This window comes from Notolepis coatsorum, assembly GCF_963971535.1.
Source record: "Notolepis coatsorum genome assembly, chromosome: 7".
Lineage (NCBI taxonomy): Eukaryota > Metazoa > Chordata > Actinopteri > Aulopiformes > Paralepididae > Notolepis > Notolepis coatsorum.
The window spans coordinates 1665402-1683564 of NC_140171.1; the positions used below are offsets into that span (position 1 = coordinate 1665402).

At 44.3% G+C, this 18163-nt stretch overlaps 1 protein-coding gene across 1 annotated transcript; it reads left to right on the forward strand.

Moving 5' to 3' along the window:
- Positions 1–216: 216 nt before the first annotated feature.
- ptp4a1 (protein tyrosine phosphatase 4A1) lies at positions 217–16316 on the forward strand. Its single transcript, XM_084317959.1, has 5 exons — positions 217–349; positions 2837–2929; positions 3046–3176; positions 7098–7172; positions 15000–16316. Exons 1-5 carry the CDS (start codon positions 245–247, stop codon positions 15115–15117), a joined length of 522 nt encoding a protein of 173 aa, XP_084174085.1. The 5' UTR covers positions 217–244; the 3' UTR covers positions 15118–16316.
- Positions 16317–18163: the final 1847 nt, after the last annotated feature.

The following is an 18163-nucleotide window of genomic DNA, read 5'->3' on the forward strand; positions in this document are numbered from 1 at the left end:
CCCTTCTCCTCTTCCTCCTCCGCCTCACCCTTCTCCTCTTCCTCCTCCGCCCCCCCCCAGACCACCTTCCTCTTGGCCTCGCCAACCTCAGAAGAACGGAGAGCTCTTTTATTTAGTTTTTTCTTCTTTCTGGAGGAAAAGCTAATTTGACTTCTTTTTGTTTTGTACATTCCCTCCGCCCCGCATTTGAAGAAGTAATTTTTCTCTGTGGAAGATATTCTTTTTTTGGTTTTTTTTCGTCACGATGGCTCGCATGAACCGCCCGGCGCCGGTGGAGATCACCTACAAGAACATGAGGTTCCTCATCACGCACAATCCCACCAACGCCACCCTCAACAAGTTCATCGAGGTGAGCCCCCCGCCCGTTATCCATGTTTAAATAACCTCGTTCCCAGTTGTATCTCCGTGAGATAAAGCCTGGTAAAGAACGACTGCCGAAAGTGTGTATGGGGTAGAATTTCCGGTGTGTATGTACTTCCCCTGGAAGCTGCCTCATGAACGGACCAAACTTTGCCCGAATTCCTGTCGGCAAACACGCTAGAACGTCCCGGTCATGTAGTAAATTCTTCAGGCAAAGCCGTTGCAGTGGCTTAAAGGAGGAAATATTGTGCACTTTTCTATAATTGTTTTGTCGAAACTGGAAAGCCTGTACTTCCATTTACACACTTTAGGAGGCATATCTTTACCAGCCTACGTTTAAAGGGATCGTTGGGGGGGGGGGGGGGGGGGGGGTTACATTAAGTGGTGTGAAGTTTATTTTTCATTTGATTTCAAATTGTACGTTTCAGAGTTTTCCCTCGTTTTACAGAAACAACGATCATATAAATACAAAACAATAAAGCGGCGATATTCACAGAACATGAAACGCAAAAAGATGTATATTAAAAAAACAAAAACACTGGCATTGTATCGCTCTATTGGATAGACAAGAGAGGAAGGATGGGAGAAGAAGATATGGGGGAGGAGACATTCGGCCAAAATGTCGCCGGGTCCGGGAGTCGAACCCGGGACGGCCACGTTTGCACTGCACGTTAAACGGGTCATTTCTGAGTTACTACGAGTTACAGGTCGTCACACGATGGTCAGATCATACACTTAAACATTCCAAGGGGAGAGAGACCAGCCTACTTCAGAACCCTAAGAACCACCCAGTCATTAGATCAGAACATAGTGGAGGAACCCTAAGAACCATCCAGTCATTAGATCAGAACATACTGGAGGAACCCTAAGAACCATCCAGTCATTAGATCAGAACATAGTGGAGGAACCCTAAGAACCATCCAGTCATTAGATCAGAGCATAGTAGAGGAACCCTAAGAACCATCCAGTCATTAGATCAGAACATACTGGAGGAACCCTAAGAACCATCCAGTCATTAGATCAGAACATAGTGGAGGAACCCTAAGAACCATCCAGTCATTAGATCAGAACATAGTGGAGGAACCCTAAGAACCATCCAGTCATTAGATCAGAACATAGTGGAGGAACCCTAAGAACCATCCAGTCATTAGATCAGAACATAGTGGAGGAACCCTAAGAACCATCCAGTCATTAGATCAGAACATAGTGGAGGAACCCTAAGAACCATCCAGTCATTAGATCAGAACATAGTGGAGGAACCCTAAGAACCACCCAGTCATTAGATCAGAACATAGTGGAGGAACCCTAAGAACCACCCAGTCATTAGATCAGAACATAGTGGAGGAACCCTAAGAACCACCCAGTCATTAGATCAGAACATAGTGGAGGAACCCTATGGATGTTTTCAATGACGCTCTAGGGTACAGGATAGCATCAAAATGACAGAACATTCAATCATTTAAAGTAAACAGTAAAACAAGAGCCGTTGTACAATCAAAAGCATATCAGTGTAGTACAAATAGATAAGACAACGAGACAGTAGCAGCAGGTCAAGGATAACAGTTACAAGTTGACAAAGGTTGGGTTGTTGATTAATAATCTAAAGCTCCCTAGTGAGACAAAAGTACTAAATTTTAAGTATTTTTGATGATGGAGCATCGACACAAAAATAAGTCTCTCCAAGTTCAGTCCTGTCATGGGGTGCCTGAAGAACCAGTCATTGGAGCGCCTTGGTCGGTCTTCGGTTTGTGGACTGTTTTTTTTTTTTTTGACCTGCAACAGGGCAGTTTTAAAACCAGAGACAGTGGACAGACTTGTCTTTCTTGCCTGCAACTTAAAGTAATGGCTTTGCTTGTCCAAATGACAATACTGACCAAATTGAGATTTATTTTTCTCTTGTCCATTTATTTTGTTTGCTTTCTAATTTAAAATACAGTTTGAAACCGTCTGTACACAGTAGGCTATGTGTGCTAGCAGAGCTAGTCTCCAGTCACGAGTCACGGTGCACATGTGCGGTGGTTTGTCCACCAAAAAAGCGCCAAAAGATCGAAAATAAACTAGCAGAGCCAGAACTGTTCAACTCCCCTGGAGCCACAGCCAGCAGAGAAGCCGGTTTACTTTTGCTTTTAAACCAGCTGCAGCCTGAGAACTGGAGTGTGAGGGGATGTAACACTAAAGATGGCGGCAACGACAAAGAATTGCTGCAAAATAAACATACATCTGTTGTTATAAAAAAAAAAAAAAAAAAAAAAAAATTCCATATCGCCCAGCCCTAGTGGTCTGTATCCGCTTCCATTCATTTGTGCTATCTTTCTGCCTCTACTGTCTTTCTGCCTCTACTGTCTTTCTGCCTCTACTGTCTTTCTGTCTCTACTACCTATCTTCTTCTCTCTAAGACAGTAAGTGCGTTCCCAATAATATCGGCCCATTCTTTTAAGTGAACGAAAGGTCTCGTCTGTCTTGTTTTTCTCGCCAGGAGCTGAAGAAGTACGGAGTGAGCACGGTGGTGAGGGTGTGTGAGGCCACCTACGACGCCACGCTGGTCGGGAAGGAAGGGATCCAGGTCTTGGTGAGATGAGAACTCTCTCCCTGACTGCAGTGACGGCACAGCTTACGGGGGGTTTCTGAGAAAAGAGGCCCAGGTGAAGTAATTTCCTCTCCTCCTCTTCCCCCCCCCGTCGACAGGATTGGCCGTTCGACGACGGAGCCCCTCCCTCCAACCAGATCGTCGATGATTGGCTGAACCTCCTGAAGCTGAAGTTCAGGGAGGAGCCAGGCTGCTGTGTCGCTGTCCACTGTGTAGCAGGACTGGGGAGGCGAGTTCTCACTTTGTTTTCATTTGTTTTATATTGTTTTATTTAAAGGCGCTGTAGAATAAAAGTATTGCTTTTCCCCCAAAATGTATGTTCTTGTTTACATGTTGCGTTGCATGTATCCCCTCCCCTCCCTACTTCCCATCCCCCCCCCACGTGGAACGCACCTGATTGGATAAACGTGCTGCTAGTACATCTAGTGCAGCGGTTCTCAAACTACGGGTCGCGGCCCAAAGTGGGGTTGCGGGTAGGTGACAGTGGGGGTCGGGTCGCGCATTGGCAAGTAAAACTATTTAAAATTGATAATCTTTTTTTATTTTTTTTTAATGTTCTGGCAACATATTTTGGCTAAATATGCCTCGTTTTATAAATGTGTATTGATAACATAGTGCTGTGGTAAAATCTTTGAATAAATCTGCACGATCAGGTTCAACAACGTGCGCTTTTTATTTTGATATTCCTTAATTCCACGTTGAAATTACATGATACATTAAAGTGTGGGGTCGCCAGAAAAAATCCTAAATAAAATGGGGTCGTGGTACAAAAAAGTTTGAGAACCCCTGCTCTAGTGGCTGAATGTTATCTAGTGCAGGGGTTCCCAAACTTTTCAGGCCAGGACCCAGAAAATAAGGCGTCAGAGAGCCGCGGCCCAATGCACATCGTCTGGCTTTTCTTTTTTTCTTTTTTTTGCCAGGCGACCGATTTTTTAAGCCAAATATCACTTCAATCCTATTAAGTTAGTTCAAGTTAGTTATTCATTTATATGTGCTATTTATGAGAGGGCTAACTTGTTGCAAAATAATAATGATAATAATAATAGCCTCATTAAAATACTATTGTTGCTTCGGTTGTTTTCAGCGTTTTATGTGCATAATCTGTTATTTAGTTTGAAATGTTCGTTGAAATAAGTAGATTTTTCGTTTTTGTTTATTTATTAAGTTAATATAAAACCATATAGTCACATTTTAGAATACAATAGAATAGAATTTTTGAATACAACTAGAAACACTGTCCTGGCCTGCTTCTAAGTTCAGTGGCCTGACAAAAAAAAATTAAATAAAAAAATTAAAAATTAAAAATTAAAAAAATGTTTTTATTTATTTATTTTTTATTTTTTTTTAAATCATCTCGCGGCCCATCCGTGGCTGCTCGCGGCCCACCTTTGGGTCGCGACCCCGACTTTGGGAACCACTGATCTATAGCACCTTGTTAAGTGTCGAGCACCATTCAAGATGCACAGCTGATAAAGGTTCACAAGGCACCGTACTCAGCTGTGTGTGCCCAGTGCAAGAAAGCATACATGTGTTCATTACACACAATTAGGGTTGGGCACCGAAAACCGGTTCTAATAGGAACCGGTTCCAGAACCGGAAGTAACATAATTTGCATTTCGATTCTTAATTTCGATTCTTAAAAATTAAAAAAAAATTACTTTGTTAATTAATACCCTAGTTACAGTACAGCAACCAAATTAAACTGTATCAAGTCAACTGAAAATGTGAATAGTATGGTTTTTTTTTTTTTTTTTTTTTTTTTAATTTAAATTCTCCTGTGAAATAAGCTGTGACCTGTTTTGACCTGCACCTCAAAGAATCGGAAGCGAGAATCGTTTAGAACAGGAATCGATCGATATGGAGAATCGGAACCGGAATCGTTCAAATCCAAATGATGCCCAACCCTACACCAGCGTTTCCGTTAGCCGGTAATTACCGGTATTTGACCGGCAAAATCTGTTGAAGTCCGACATATTTAATTTCTCCGGTCTTAATGTCCGGTGAAAATAATTCCCTGAGTCTAAGCACAATTTGATTATTTGAATTGTATTAAAATAGGCTAAAATTAAATAGCCTATGCGATGAACGAAACGATCATTACATTTGTTTCCTCGTTGCTTCTAATAATGACAACGACGTTGTCAGCGAGAGCTTAGTGCTGGGTGTGCAGACTTTTGTGAAGCTGCAGAGCCGCAGCAGCAGCAGCACAATGCAGTATTCCAGCAGTACTCCAATTCAGCCATTTTCAGCCAATGTTGGGTGGGGGGCGCTGTTGTGCGGTTCCCAGAAAAGAGCCAATAACAGCTGAACAGCTGCTCTGCAGCGCCATACTCTTTGCAAATAAGTCGTTGCGAGGTGGAGAGAGTCGTCACGCAAACCACGATAATGTTGCCGTCTCTCTGCTTTCTCAGTTCTTCGCTTGATATAATTAATACAAATGTCCAATATAACGGAATTCATTAGCTCATAAAAATGTGATTATAACAGACTGCTGTTTAGTGTTGGACCGACTGCCCACATACGCGGTCTATTTTATTTCAAGTCAGCAGCAGCACGGAGAATCGAGGGACTTATTTTATTTGGAATATATTAATGACTGTATACGCAAAAGTAGCCTAGTTTTAAGTAATAATATTATAAATCTACATGCCTTGAGGATGACATTCTTTATATAGCCTGCCTATCAATTGTTTTAAAGCTCAATAAACTATGACCGGAATTAATCTCATTTGTCCGGTAGATTGAAATCTTGCAGGTCACGGAGACCGGCAACAATTTTTTCTAACGGAAACCCTGCCCTACACACAATGTATTCTAAACTACAAATAGAAGTTCTTAGCTAACGTGTTCTGTTTTTCTGTGTTCTTCTTAGCTAACGTGTTCTGTTTTTCTGTGTTCTTCTTAGCTAACGTGTTCTGTTTTTCTGTGTTCTTCTTAGCTAACGTGTTCTGTTTTTCTATGAGTTCTTAGCTAACATACTTGTGTTTTTCTATGAGTTCTTAGCTAACATGCTTGTGTTTTTCTATGAGTTCTTCTTGGCTAACATGCTTGTGTTTTTCTATGAGTTCTTAGCTAACATGCTTGTGTTTTTCTATGAGTTCTTAGCTAACATGCTTGTGTTTTTCTATGAGTTCTTAGCTAACATGCTTGTGTTTTTCTATGAGTTCTTAGCTAACATGCTTGTGTTTTTCTATGAGTTCTTAGCTAACATGCTTGTGTTTTTCTATGAGTTCTTAGCTAACATGCTTGTGTTTTTCTACAAGTTCTTCTTAGCTAACATGCTTGTGTTTTTCTATGAGTTCTTAGCTAACATGCTTGTGTTTTTCTATGAGTTCTTCTTGGCTAACATGCTTGTGTTTTTCTATGAGTTATTAGCTAACAGGCTTGTGTTTTTCTATGAGTTCTTAGCTAACATGCTTGTGTTTTTCTATGAGTTCTTAGCTAACATGCTTGTGTTTTTCTATGAGTTCTTAGCTAACATGCTTGTGTTTTTCTATGAGTTCTTAGCTAACAGGCTTGTGTTTTTCTATGAGTTCTTAGCTAACATGCTTGTGTTTTTCTATGAGTTCTTAGCTAACATGCTTGTGTTTTTCTATGAGTTCTTAGCTAACATGCTTGTGTTTTTCTATGAGTTCTTAGCTAACATGCTTGTGTTTTTCTATGAGTTCTTAGCTAACATGCTTGTGTTTTTCTATGAGTTCTTAGCTAACATGCTTGTGTTTTTCTATGAGTTCTTAGCTAACATACTTGTGTTTTTCTATGAGTTTTTAGCTAACATGCTTGTGTTTTTCTATGAGTTCTTAGCTAACATGCTTGTGTTTTTCTATGAGTTCTTAGCTAACATGCGTGTGTTTTTCTATGAGTTCTTAGCTAACATGCTTGTATTTTTCTATGAGTTCTTAGCTAACATGCTTGTGTTTTTCTACAAGTTCTTCGTGGCTAACATGCTTGTGTTTTTCTACAAGTTCTTTGTGGCTAACATGCTTGTGTTTTTCTATGAGTTCTTCTTGGCTAACACGCTTGTGTTTTTCTATGAGTTCTTCTTGGCTAACACGCTTGTGTTTTTCTACGAGTTCTTAGCTAACACGCTTGTGTTTTTCTATGAGTTCTTGATTAGATCTAAGCTCCTTGTCTGTGTGTTTCTCTGCAGAGCTCCTGTTCTGGTAGCCCTTGCCTTGATAGAGTGTGGGATGAAATATGAAGATGCTGTTCAGTTCATTCGACAGTAAGTTGGTTCACATTATGTTCGAGTATCTTAACTAAAACGTCACTTGAGACGAGATCTTCAATACTTGAGCGGGGGGGGGGGGGTAAAAAACTCTAACCCTAACTAACCTTACTGTCATGCACTTGTCCTAATAAACTAACCTACACTGTAGCACTCAACACTTTGATGAACATTGTTACTCAGCTGATAGAGTTGTGCCCTTCCTGATGACATGTCGTACAGAACTTGTAAGTCGCTTTGGATAAAAGAGTCAGCTAAATGACAAAATGCAAATGTAAGTTCCTTGACGTTGTCACGTGACGACTTGGAAACTTGAAACTTGACACCAACAACGTCACAAAAGACGACGTTGGGAGGGAAAAGAAAAGAGAGAAAATGAAAATAAAAACTAGACACAAACGAGCGGCTGAGCAGAGCAGAGCCCCCCGAGGCTGCTTCTTCTCTGCGACGAGAAAATATAAACAAACACAAGATGGTAAATACACGTGACTTTACTTCCCAGTCTTAAGATGGATGACCCGCGGCCTCGGGAATCCAAAGAATAAGCGTGTTTCTGTGCTGCGTGTGGAGTCACGATGTCTGGTCCACGATGTCACCTGCCGCGCCAAGAACCCTGTGGAGAACACTGAGTCATGTGTACGGCTCCTAGTCTGACTCACTGAGTCATGTTTCAAGTTTCAAGTTTCTTTAATAGTTGTCATACAGAAGTACAGAATACTTTTATACAAAATGCTTCTTACTGTTACGTTCCAGAGACTGTGCTAGACAAGATAAGTATCAAATAACATAGTATAGCATGTAAAATAGAAGTAAAAAAGAGGTCACAGTGTTCAGTATAGACATATGTACAATGTTCGATGCAGAATAGAAGTAACTGAGTTACCATACAATATACAATATACTGTGCAATATACTAATATGCAATACTATATAGTGCAGAGCAGAAATGGGATGAGGTACAATTTAGGTACAATTTACAGTAAGGTGTGCGAGTTGTAGTGCAAATCCTTTACCAATAAATATAAAGTGTAAGTGTGTTTAGGTGTTCTAAAGTGTGGAGAGTGTTGTTTGTTTAAGTGAGTGTGTGCGTGTGGCTGTGTGTGCTGTGTGCATTTGATGGTTGTTGCATAGTGTTTATTGTTCGTTGAGCAGCCTGATGGCCTGGGGATAGAAGCTTCTTCTGAGTCTTTCTGTGCTTGCTTCATGTGTATGGCTCCTAGTCTGACTCACTGAGTCATGTGTGTGGCTCCTAGTCTGACTCACTGAGTCATGTGTATGGCTCCTAGTCTGACTCACTGAGTCATGTGTATGGCTCCTAGTCTGACTCACTGAGTCATGTGTATGGCTCCTAGTCTGACTCACTGAGTCACCTGTATGGCTCCTAGTCTGACTCGCTGAGTCATGTGTATGGCTCCTAGTCTGACTCACTGAGTCATTATGTATGGCTCCTAGTCTGACTCACTGAGTCACCTGTATGGCTCCTAGTCTGACTCGCTGAGTCATTATGTATGGCTCCTAGTCTGACTCACTGAGTCATTATGTATGGCTCCTAGTCTGACTCACTGAGTCATTATGTATGGCTCCTAGTCTGACTCACTGAGTCATTATGTATGGCTCCTAGTCTGACTCACTGAGTCATTATGTATGGCTCCTAGTCTGACTCACTGAGTCATTATGTATGGCTCCTAGTCTGACTCACTGAGTCATTATGTATGGCTCCTAGTCTGACTCACTGAGTCATTATGTATGGCTCCTAGTCTGACTCACTGAGTCACATGTATGGCTCCTAGTCTGACTCACTGAGTCATTATGTATGGCTCCTAGTCTGACTCACTGAGTCATTATGTATGGCTCCTAGTCTGACTCACTGAGTCATTATGTACGGCTCCTAGTCTGACTCACTGAGTCATTATGTACGGCTCCTAGTCTGACTCACTGAGTCATTATGTATGGCTCCTAGTCTGACTCACTGAGTCATTATGTACGGCTCCTAGTCTGACTCACTGAGTCATTATGTACGGCTCCTAGTCTGACTCACTGAGTCACCTGTATGGCTCCTAGTCTGACTCACTGAGTCATTATGTATGGCTCCTAGTCTGACTCACTGAGTCATTATGTATGGCTCCTAGTCTGACTCACTGAGTCATTATGTATGGCTCCTAGTCTGACTCACTGAGTCATTATGTATGGCTCCTAGTCTGACTCACTGAGTCATTATGTATGGCTCCTAGTCTGACTCACTGAGTCATTATGTATGGCTCCTAGTCTGACTCACTGAGTCATTATGTATGGCTCCTAGTCTGACTCGCAGGATGTAGACTGTGGGTATATGAGCTGCCATAGGCCGACTATTTCAGTAGGAATTCTCCCCCCGGCTTCCGCTATCTGAGCACACTATCTGAGGCTTAGCCCCCCCCCCCCCGCCAGGGTGATTGTGATTGGTTTAAAGAGATACAAACAAGCCAGAGCTTTTCTTTTTCCCTATAGAGGAATGATAATGGGTTCAGCCAGACACCCTCTCCAGCACTGTCTCCCAGAGACTCCCCCTACCCCCTCCCCCACCCATCAGCACCAGTGTCCCCCCCCCCCCAAGCACCCCAACCTCAGCCCCCAGCCCACCAGCACCCCCCCCCCCCCGATGTCCATCACTACTAACGACCAGGGCCGAAGGCGTGAACAACAAAGCCAGAGTGTCACCTGACCACCACACCAACCCCCAGGGTGCTCAAGACGCGCGCGCTGGACCATAGATATATATAGAACACTAGATAGCTTGCCCGCGCTGCCGGCCAATGGAGAGCGACGTCACTGAACCGCCGCCATCTTGCTCCAGTCAGCCTTGAGTGAGAGTGAGTGAGCTGCACAGACAAAAATACTCATAACTCGCTGAAATATTGACGGATTTACAAGCGGTTTGGTTTATTACAAGCATTATTAACGTGGCTATGATTCAAGCGGTTTGTAAAAAAAAAAAAATCTTTAAAAATCTTTTTTTTTATAAGTATGCAGTATCATACCTACATCTTTGATGTTTATAGCAAACCAACCCGTTTGTAAATCCGTCAATATTTCAGCGAGTTATGAGTATTTTTGTCTGTGCAGCTCACTCACTCTCACTCAAGGCTAACTGGAGCAAGATGGCGGCGGTTCAGTGACGCTGGTGACTCCGGCTTAAGCTATCTAGTGTTCTATATGGATATCTATGCGCTGGACAACTGGCGGCCACCATTCCAGCACCTTTTCAACCTCTCCCTGAGGCTGCTGGAGAAGGGTGTCCCAGCTGCTATGGAAGACCTCCTGCATTGTCCCGGTGCCCAAGAAGGGGGCGCCCATTTAAGTGCCCTCAATGATTACAAGCCGGTCGCTCTGTCTGACGTCACACGTCGTGACTGGTCCTGCAACACCGGCGCTCCCCCAGGGTACCGTGCGTGCTGTCACCGTTCTTGTGTGCCCTCTACACCGCCGCCCTCCCGCTACAACACGAGGACGTGCCACCGGCAGAAGTTCTCCGATGACCCCTCCATCGTCGGCTACGTCGTGGATGACGATGAGGCCGAGTAGGGCTGGGCGATATGGGAAAAAAATCATATCGCGATAACGATATGATAATTTTATTTTATTTCTTGATATCGATAATTATCGGATTGTTATAAGTATACAATTTTTTTTTTTTTTTTTGAACAACAGATGTATGTTTATTTTGCAGCAATTCTTTGTCGTTGCCGCCATCTTTAGTGTTACAGCCGCTCACACTCCAGTTCTCAGGCTGCAGCTGGTTTGAAAGCGAAAGTAAACCGGCTTCTCTGCTGGCTGTGGCTCCAGAGGAGTTGAACAGTTCTGGCTCTGCTAGTTTATTTTCGATCTTTTGGCGCTTTTTTGGTGGACAAACCACCGCAAATCATGTGCACCGTGACTCGTGACTGGAGTCTAGCTCTGCTAGCTCACATAGCCTACTGTGTACAGACGGTTTCAAACTGTATTTTACATTAGAAAGCAAACAAAATAAATGGACAAGAGAAAAAGAAATCTCAATTGGGTCAGTATTGTCATTTGGACAAGCAAAGCCATTACTTTAAGTTGCAGGCAAGAAAGACAAGTCTGTCCACTGTCTGGTTTTAAAACTGCCCTGTTGCAGGTAAAAAAAAAAAAAAACGATTTCTTTTTAAATTTCGATATTCGATATCGATTATTAAAATATATCGCGATATTTATCGTTATCGTTATATCGCCCAGCCCTAAGGCTGAGTACAGGGCTCTGGTGGCGAGCTTCGTAGGGTGGTCCGACTGTGAAGCTCTGTATCCCCCCCCCCCCCCGTATCCCCCTCATGCTGCTTTGACACCCGAATTTCCCCGAGGGGATTAATAAAGGATCATCTTATCTTATCTTATCTCACTGTCTCCCGAGACTCACCTCACTGTCTCCTGAGACTCACTTCACTGTCTCCTGAGACTCACTTCACTGTCTCCTGAGACTCACCTCACTGTCTCCCGAGACTCACTTCACTGTCTCCCAAGACTCACTTCACTGTCTCTCCCGAGACTCACTTCACTGTCTCCCGAGACTCACTTCACTGTCTCCTGAGACTCACTTCACTGTCTCCTGAGACTCACTTCACTGTCTCCTGAGACTCACCTCACTGTCTCCTGAGACTCACTTCACTGTCTCCTGAGACTCACTTCACTGTCTCCCGAGACTCACTTCACTGTCTCCTGAGACTCACTTCACTGTCTCCTGAGACTCACCTCACTGTCTCCTGAGACTCACTTCACTGTCTCCTGAGACTCACCTCACTGTCTCCTGAGACTCACTTCACTGTCTCCTGAGACTCACTTCACTGTCTCCTGAGACTCACTTCACTGTCTCCTGAGACTCACTTCACTGTCTCCTGAGACTCACCTCACTGTCTCCTGAGACTCACTTCACTGTCTCCTGAGACTCACTTCACTGTCTCCTGAGACTCACCTCACTGTCTCCTGAGACTCACTTCACTGTCTCCTGAGACTCACTTCACTGTCTCCCGAGACTCACTTCACTGTCTCCTGAGACTCACTTCACTGTCTCCTGAGACTCACCTCACTGTCTCCTGAGACTCACTTCACTGTCTCCTGAGACTCACTTCACTGTCTCCTGAGACTCACCTCACTGTCTCCTGAGACTCACTTCACTGTCTCCCGAGACTCATTGTCCAAAACAGACCGGCTCACGTCAGGGAGGACGTCCGGCGTAGAAAACCTACGGCACATTAACTAAGTGTATCGTGAATCGGATGATCTGCTGTGGGCCAACGTTATGGTGAAAGGTTCTTACCGTCTTCTCCAGAGTCTTAAGACAAGAAGATGGACACCAAGGTGGCGGCCGGGGTAGCACAGCGGACTAAGCGTCTTGTCTACCACCGCAGAGACACTGGTATCGAATCCGGCTTGTCAGCGGTGCCTCCGGCTTGGGCGGTCGTCATACGGACACAATTGGCGGTGTCAGCGGGAGGGAAGACGGTGGGGGGTGGTAATCTGGTCGTTGTAAAACAGCGACTCCTACAGGTCGGTCAGGGCGCCTGCACAGCGAGGGAGGGAACTGGGTGAGGTAGTGTGCCCTCCCACGCGTTACACTTCACCCAATGAGAGTCCTCGCTGCCAGGTGAAAAGAGGCTGCTGGCTGTCTCCTATGTATCGGAGGAAGCATGTGATGGACTTCAGGGCTCCCTAGACCGGCCAGTGGGGGGCACATGCGCGCAACGACCAGGTAGGGGAGGGGGGGAATTGGCATAACGACTAAATTGGGATGGGGGGAAAATACAGAAGAAATAGGAGGAGAAAAAGTGGATAAAAAAAAGATGGACACCAACATTATGGTGAAAGGTTCTTGCCGTCTTCTCCAGAGTCAGACAAGAATATGGACACCTCTCTGTGCGGTCAGTAGAAAGCTATCCGGCGGCAAGCTAGCCTGGCTTAAAACTCTGGGAGAGGTGTTTTCCAACTGTTTCCCCTATGAAAGTGGAAGAAATGTAAACTTAACCTAGGGTAATTCAGTCACACACACACACACTCACACACACACACACACACACACAGTGCTCTCCAGTTCCTAACTCACACCTCGATGTCACTACTATAGTGACGTTTCAATTGCAAATGCTTCGAGGACAAACTCACCCCAGTCCTGAACCAGCTATACGTATGTTAATGACGTCAGGGCGGCTGTTTCAATCGCAAATCACCATGTGGCGCACCATTCATGTCTCTACAAGATGATGTTAATAGGAACCGCAGACTATTATCATTCAAAGTCTCCTCCATGCCCCCGATACCTGTCTGATCTCCTCCTCCACCAGCACACCAGTACACTCCATCCCGGGAACCTACCATCCTCCGATCTGGGTCTCCTCTCCCTCCATCCCTCGCACCAGGTTGCGGACTTTCGGTGACGGAGCCTTCAGCGTGGCGTCCCCTGCCCTCTGGAACTCCCCCCCCCCCTGAAATCCGCAACGCCCCAACCCTGGACACTTTTCAAAACTGCTCTCAAAACACACCTTTTCACCAAGGCTTTTCCCCATTAGTTAGTTTGATTAGGTTCATTATCCCTTACCTCCCCCCCTTTTTTTTTTACCCCTATTGCCCCCTTTCCCTGGCCCTCTTGATTGTGAAGCGACCTTGGGTTTCCTGAAAGGCGCTATAGAAATTTTATTTATTATTATTATTATTATTATTATTATTATTATTATTATTATTATTATTATTATTATTATTATTATTATTATTATTATTACTGTACAAGGATGGTCAGGTACCCGTGTGTTCTTTGTAGAAGAAGAAGAAGAAGAACATTACTTTACTTTTGTCAATGTACACAAGGCAATTGAAATGTGTCTTTTCGCATACCAACCTAGTTACACACACACACACAGTCCTCATATCCCTCCTAGTTACACACACACACACACACTCACACACACACACACACACACACACACACACACACACACACACACATACACAGTCCTCATATCCCTCCTAGTTACACACACACAGTCCTCATATCCCTCCTAGTTACACACACAGTCCTGATATCCCTCCTAGTTACACACACACACACACACACACACACACACAGTCCTCATATCCCTCCTAGTTACACACACACAGTCCTCATATCCCTCCTAGTTACACACACACAGTCCTCATATCCCTCCTAGTTACACACACAGTCCTGATATCCCTCCTAGTTACACACAGTCCTCATATCCCCCCTAGTTACACACACAGTCCTGATATCCCTCCTAGTTACACACAGTCCTCATATCCCTCCTAGTTACACACACAGTCCTGATATCCCTCCTAGTTACACACACACACACACACACACACACACACACAGTCCTCATATCCCTCCTAGTTACACACAGTCCTCATATCCCTCCTAGTTACACACACACACACACACACACACACACACACACACACACACACACACACACACACAGTCCTCATATCCCTCCTAGTTACATACAGTCCTCATATCCCTCCTAGTTACACACAGTCCTCATATCCCTCCTAGTTACACACAGTCCTCAGATCCCTCCTAGTTACACACAGTCCTCAGATCCCTCCTAGTTACACACAGTCCTCAGATCCCTCCTAGTTACACACAGTCCTCAGATCCCTCCTAGTTACACACAGTCCTCAGATCCCTCCTAGTTACACACAGTCCTCAGATCCCTCCTAGTTACACACAGTCCTCAGATCCCTCCTAGTTACACACACACCCACAGTCCTGATATCCTGATCACCCTGGTTTAACGGAGTTGCTCTCCTGTCGTCTTCCAACAGGAAGCGTCGCGGAGCGTTCAACAGCAAGCAGTTGTTCTACCTGGAGAAATATCGTCCCAAGATGCGCCTGCGTTTCAAAGACTCCAACGGCCATCGCAATAACTGCTGCATCCAGTAGAGGGGGCGACCTCCCGACGCCGACGGCCCGAAGAGGAACATCTAAATCTTCTTATTACCTGGCAGGCTTGTTTTTTTTTTCTTGTTTCTTTCTCTTAGTCATTGTGTTTATATATATATATAAAAAAAATAGTATTTCCATTGGAAACTATGATCGGTGATTCTTCTTCAAGTGTCCCTTCCCTCTCGATTTTCAAATTGAAAAAAAAGTGTCAAAAATGTCAAAACTTCTACGCGCTGTGTGAGAGAGCCTGTATCAACGTGAGTGAACTCTTATTAATGTCGGTCAGAGACCAGCGTCCGGCCAGCGGGGGGCGTGTGTCATCGTGAGCGTCCAGGTGTTGGTTTTTAGAGTTGTTTCGTGAAAACATCCCAAAGATCTGTTAATTGGCGAGAGCGTTTTTTTTTTACATTGCTTGAAAATGTTCTCTTAAAAAAAAAGAAGAAGAAAAAGAAAGAAAGAACCCCTTTAATTATTTACCGGTAACTTTTAAGTAAATCTGTAACCTCCCCCCGTTCACTTTTAAATTTAGTTTAAAAGACTGAATAGAAACATGTATGCCTTCCTTCAAATCAATGGTTCGTCCATAAATGCCTTACAGTTTGAAAAGAAACAAGGCAAGCTGGCGGGGTCCACTCCCGTTAGGCATTTGGAAAAGGTGTTTCATTTTTCTACTTGGAACAAGAATCGTTGCCTTTGTCTTAAGCAGGAAGTCTTACACACACACACACACACACACACACACACACACACACACACACACACACACGTATGCCCTTTCAGTAAATATTTTTTAATATTAAAATGCTTAATTGTTGCAATATTTGTTTATTGAAAGTCTGGGACCTTGTAGTTCTTTTTCTTCTCTCTCTCAAACCTTTGTTTACTAATTACTGCCATGTCCAAAATGTGATTTTGTGTTTGTTTTCGTTTTTTTCGTTTTTGGGTTATTTTCCGCTTCAAACTGGACTTCCAACGTCTGCGATATTTTGTATGCCTTTTTATTTGTTGTCCGTAACTTAATACTTGGATACTTGATGATTTATGTATTTGAAAATGTGTATTATTATTATTATTAGGTTGGCTATTTATACTATCAATGGATGTGTGTTTTAGTACCGTGAGCGACAAAATTGTAACTGTTCACCAACTTGTGAGAGTACATTAAAATGATACACTGAAAAAAATAAAGGAAAAAGAACAAAGTCCTACTGGTCCTTTAGTATTTTTTTATTTGTTTAAGTTGTTCCTCAAAAGGATGATATCTTTTATTATTATTATTATTATTATTATTATTATTATTATTATTATTATTATTATTATTATTATTATTATCTTTATTATCTTTATTTAATTAATTAAGAACAAATTCTTATTTACAATGATGGTCTGGTGAGAGAAGGAAAGGGCCCCACAAAGGCCCCTCCCTCCTCGAAGGCTCCTCCCTCCACAGGCCCCTCCCTCCTCGAAGGCTCCTCCCTCCACGATGGTGTAACGAACTCGACTAAAAACTCTTGTAACAATATCTGAAATAATATTTGGTTAATATCTTACTGCTTTTCTTTTACTATTATGTACCCTATAATGCTATGCTACTACTCTTATACTACTACCTATCTTGCTAATATGTCTATACTACAATGCACTCAAGAGTGTAACACTCAAGTTCAATATTATTTGGTGAACATCACCACTGACCCTCAGCTGCCACAGATGTACCCTTCCTGCTGACCTGTTGTTCACAAGCTGCACGTCGCTTTGGATAAAAGCGTCAGCTAAGTGACTAATTGATTGATTGATTTTATTTATGGATCCAAAGACACGACAAATCCAAGGTATAGTGGCTATTTACAAACAATTTTGTCTTTCGTATTTGCCACTTCCACTCCGGGGATAGCTTTAGTCTACGCGCACATAATACAGATTCTGATCCATCCGTTTGGCTGTCACAGTGAATCAATCATTTATTTCTAATAAGCAAAACAAACAAAACTCGTATATCTAATACATGCGTATTTCACATCTCGTTCCAACTGCTGCTGGGAGCCGCAAATATGGTGTCGCCCCCACCGTCCATAATACCCCCCTCCAGGGGGTGGGGTGAGAGGGGGAGGCACTGTCCATAATACCCCCCTCCAGGGGGTGGGGTGAGAGGGGGAGGCGCTGTCCATAATACCCCCCTCCAGGGGGTGGGGTGAGAGGGGGAGGCGCTGTCCATAATACCCCCCTCCAGGGGGTGGGGTAAGAGGGGGAGGCACTGTCCATAATACCCCCCTCCAGGGGGTGGGGTGAGAGGGGGAGGCGCTGTCCATAATACCTCCCTCCAGGGGGTGGGGTGAGAGGGGGAGGCGCTGTCCATAATACCCCCCTCCAGGGGGTGGGGTGAGAGGGGGAGGCACTGTCCATAATACCCCCCTCCAGGGGGTGGGGTGAGAGGGGGAGGCACTGTCCATAATACCCCCCTCCAGGGGGTGGGGTGAGAGGGGGAGGCACTGTCCATAATACCCCCCTCCAGGGGGTGGGGTGAGAGGGGGAGGCGCTGTCGCCCCCAGCGTCCATAATACCCGCCCTCCAGGGGGGGGGGTGAGAGGGGGAGGCGCTGTCGCCCCCAGCGTCCATAATACCCCCCTCCAGGGGGTGGGGTGAGAGGGGGAGGCGCTGTCGCCCCCACCGTCCATAATACCCCCCTCCAGGGGGTGGGGTGAGAGGGCTCTACAGTGCGAGCATTTCACTCGCATTTGCCCCTTAAAATTGATTTGTGCGAACCGGACAAATCATTTAGGAGCACAGTGTGTGATGAGTAGTGGTTTTGGGTAGTGGGCGTGACCATAGATATATATAGAACACTAGATAGCTTGCCCGCGCTGCCGGCCAATGGAGAGCGACGTCACTGAACCGCCGCCATCTTGCTCCAGTTAGCCTTACGCGAGAGGCGAGTGAGAGTGAGTGAGAGGCACAGACAAAAATATAACTCATAACTCGCTGAAATATTGACGGATTTACAAACGGTTTGGTTTATTACAAGCATTATTAACGTGGCTATGAT

What these genes read in the sequence shown, in the direction of transcription:
- ptp4a1 (XM_084317959.1), top strand. Translation starts at nt 245, where the DNA reads ATGGCTCGCATGAACCGCCCGGCGCCGGTGGAGATCACCTACAAGAAC. An exon ending in CCCTCAACAAGTTCATCGAG is followed by an intron (nt 350 to 2,836) that starts GTGAGCCCCCCG and finishes TTTTCTCGCCAG; the next exon opens with GAGCTGAAGAAGTACGGAGT. An exon ending in GCTGTTCAGTTCATTCGACA is followed by an intron (nt 7,173 to 14,999) that starts GTAAGTTGGTTC and finishes GTCTTCCAACAG; the next exon opens with GAAGCGTCGCGGAGCGTTCA.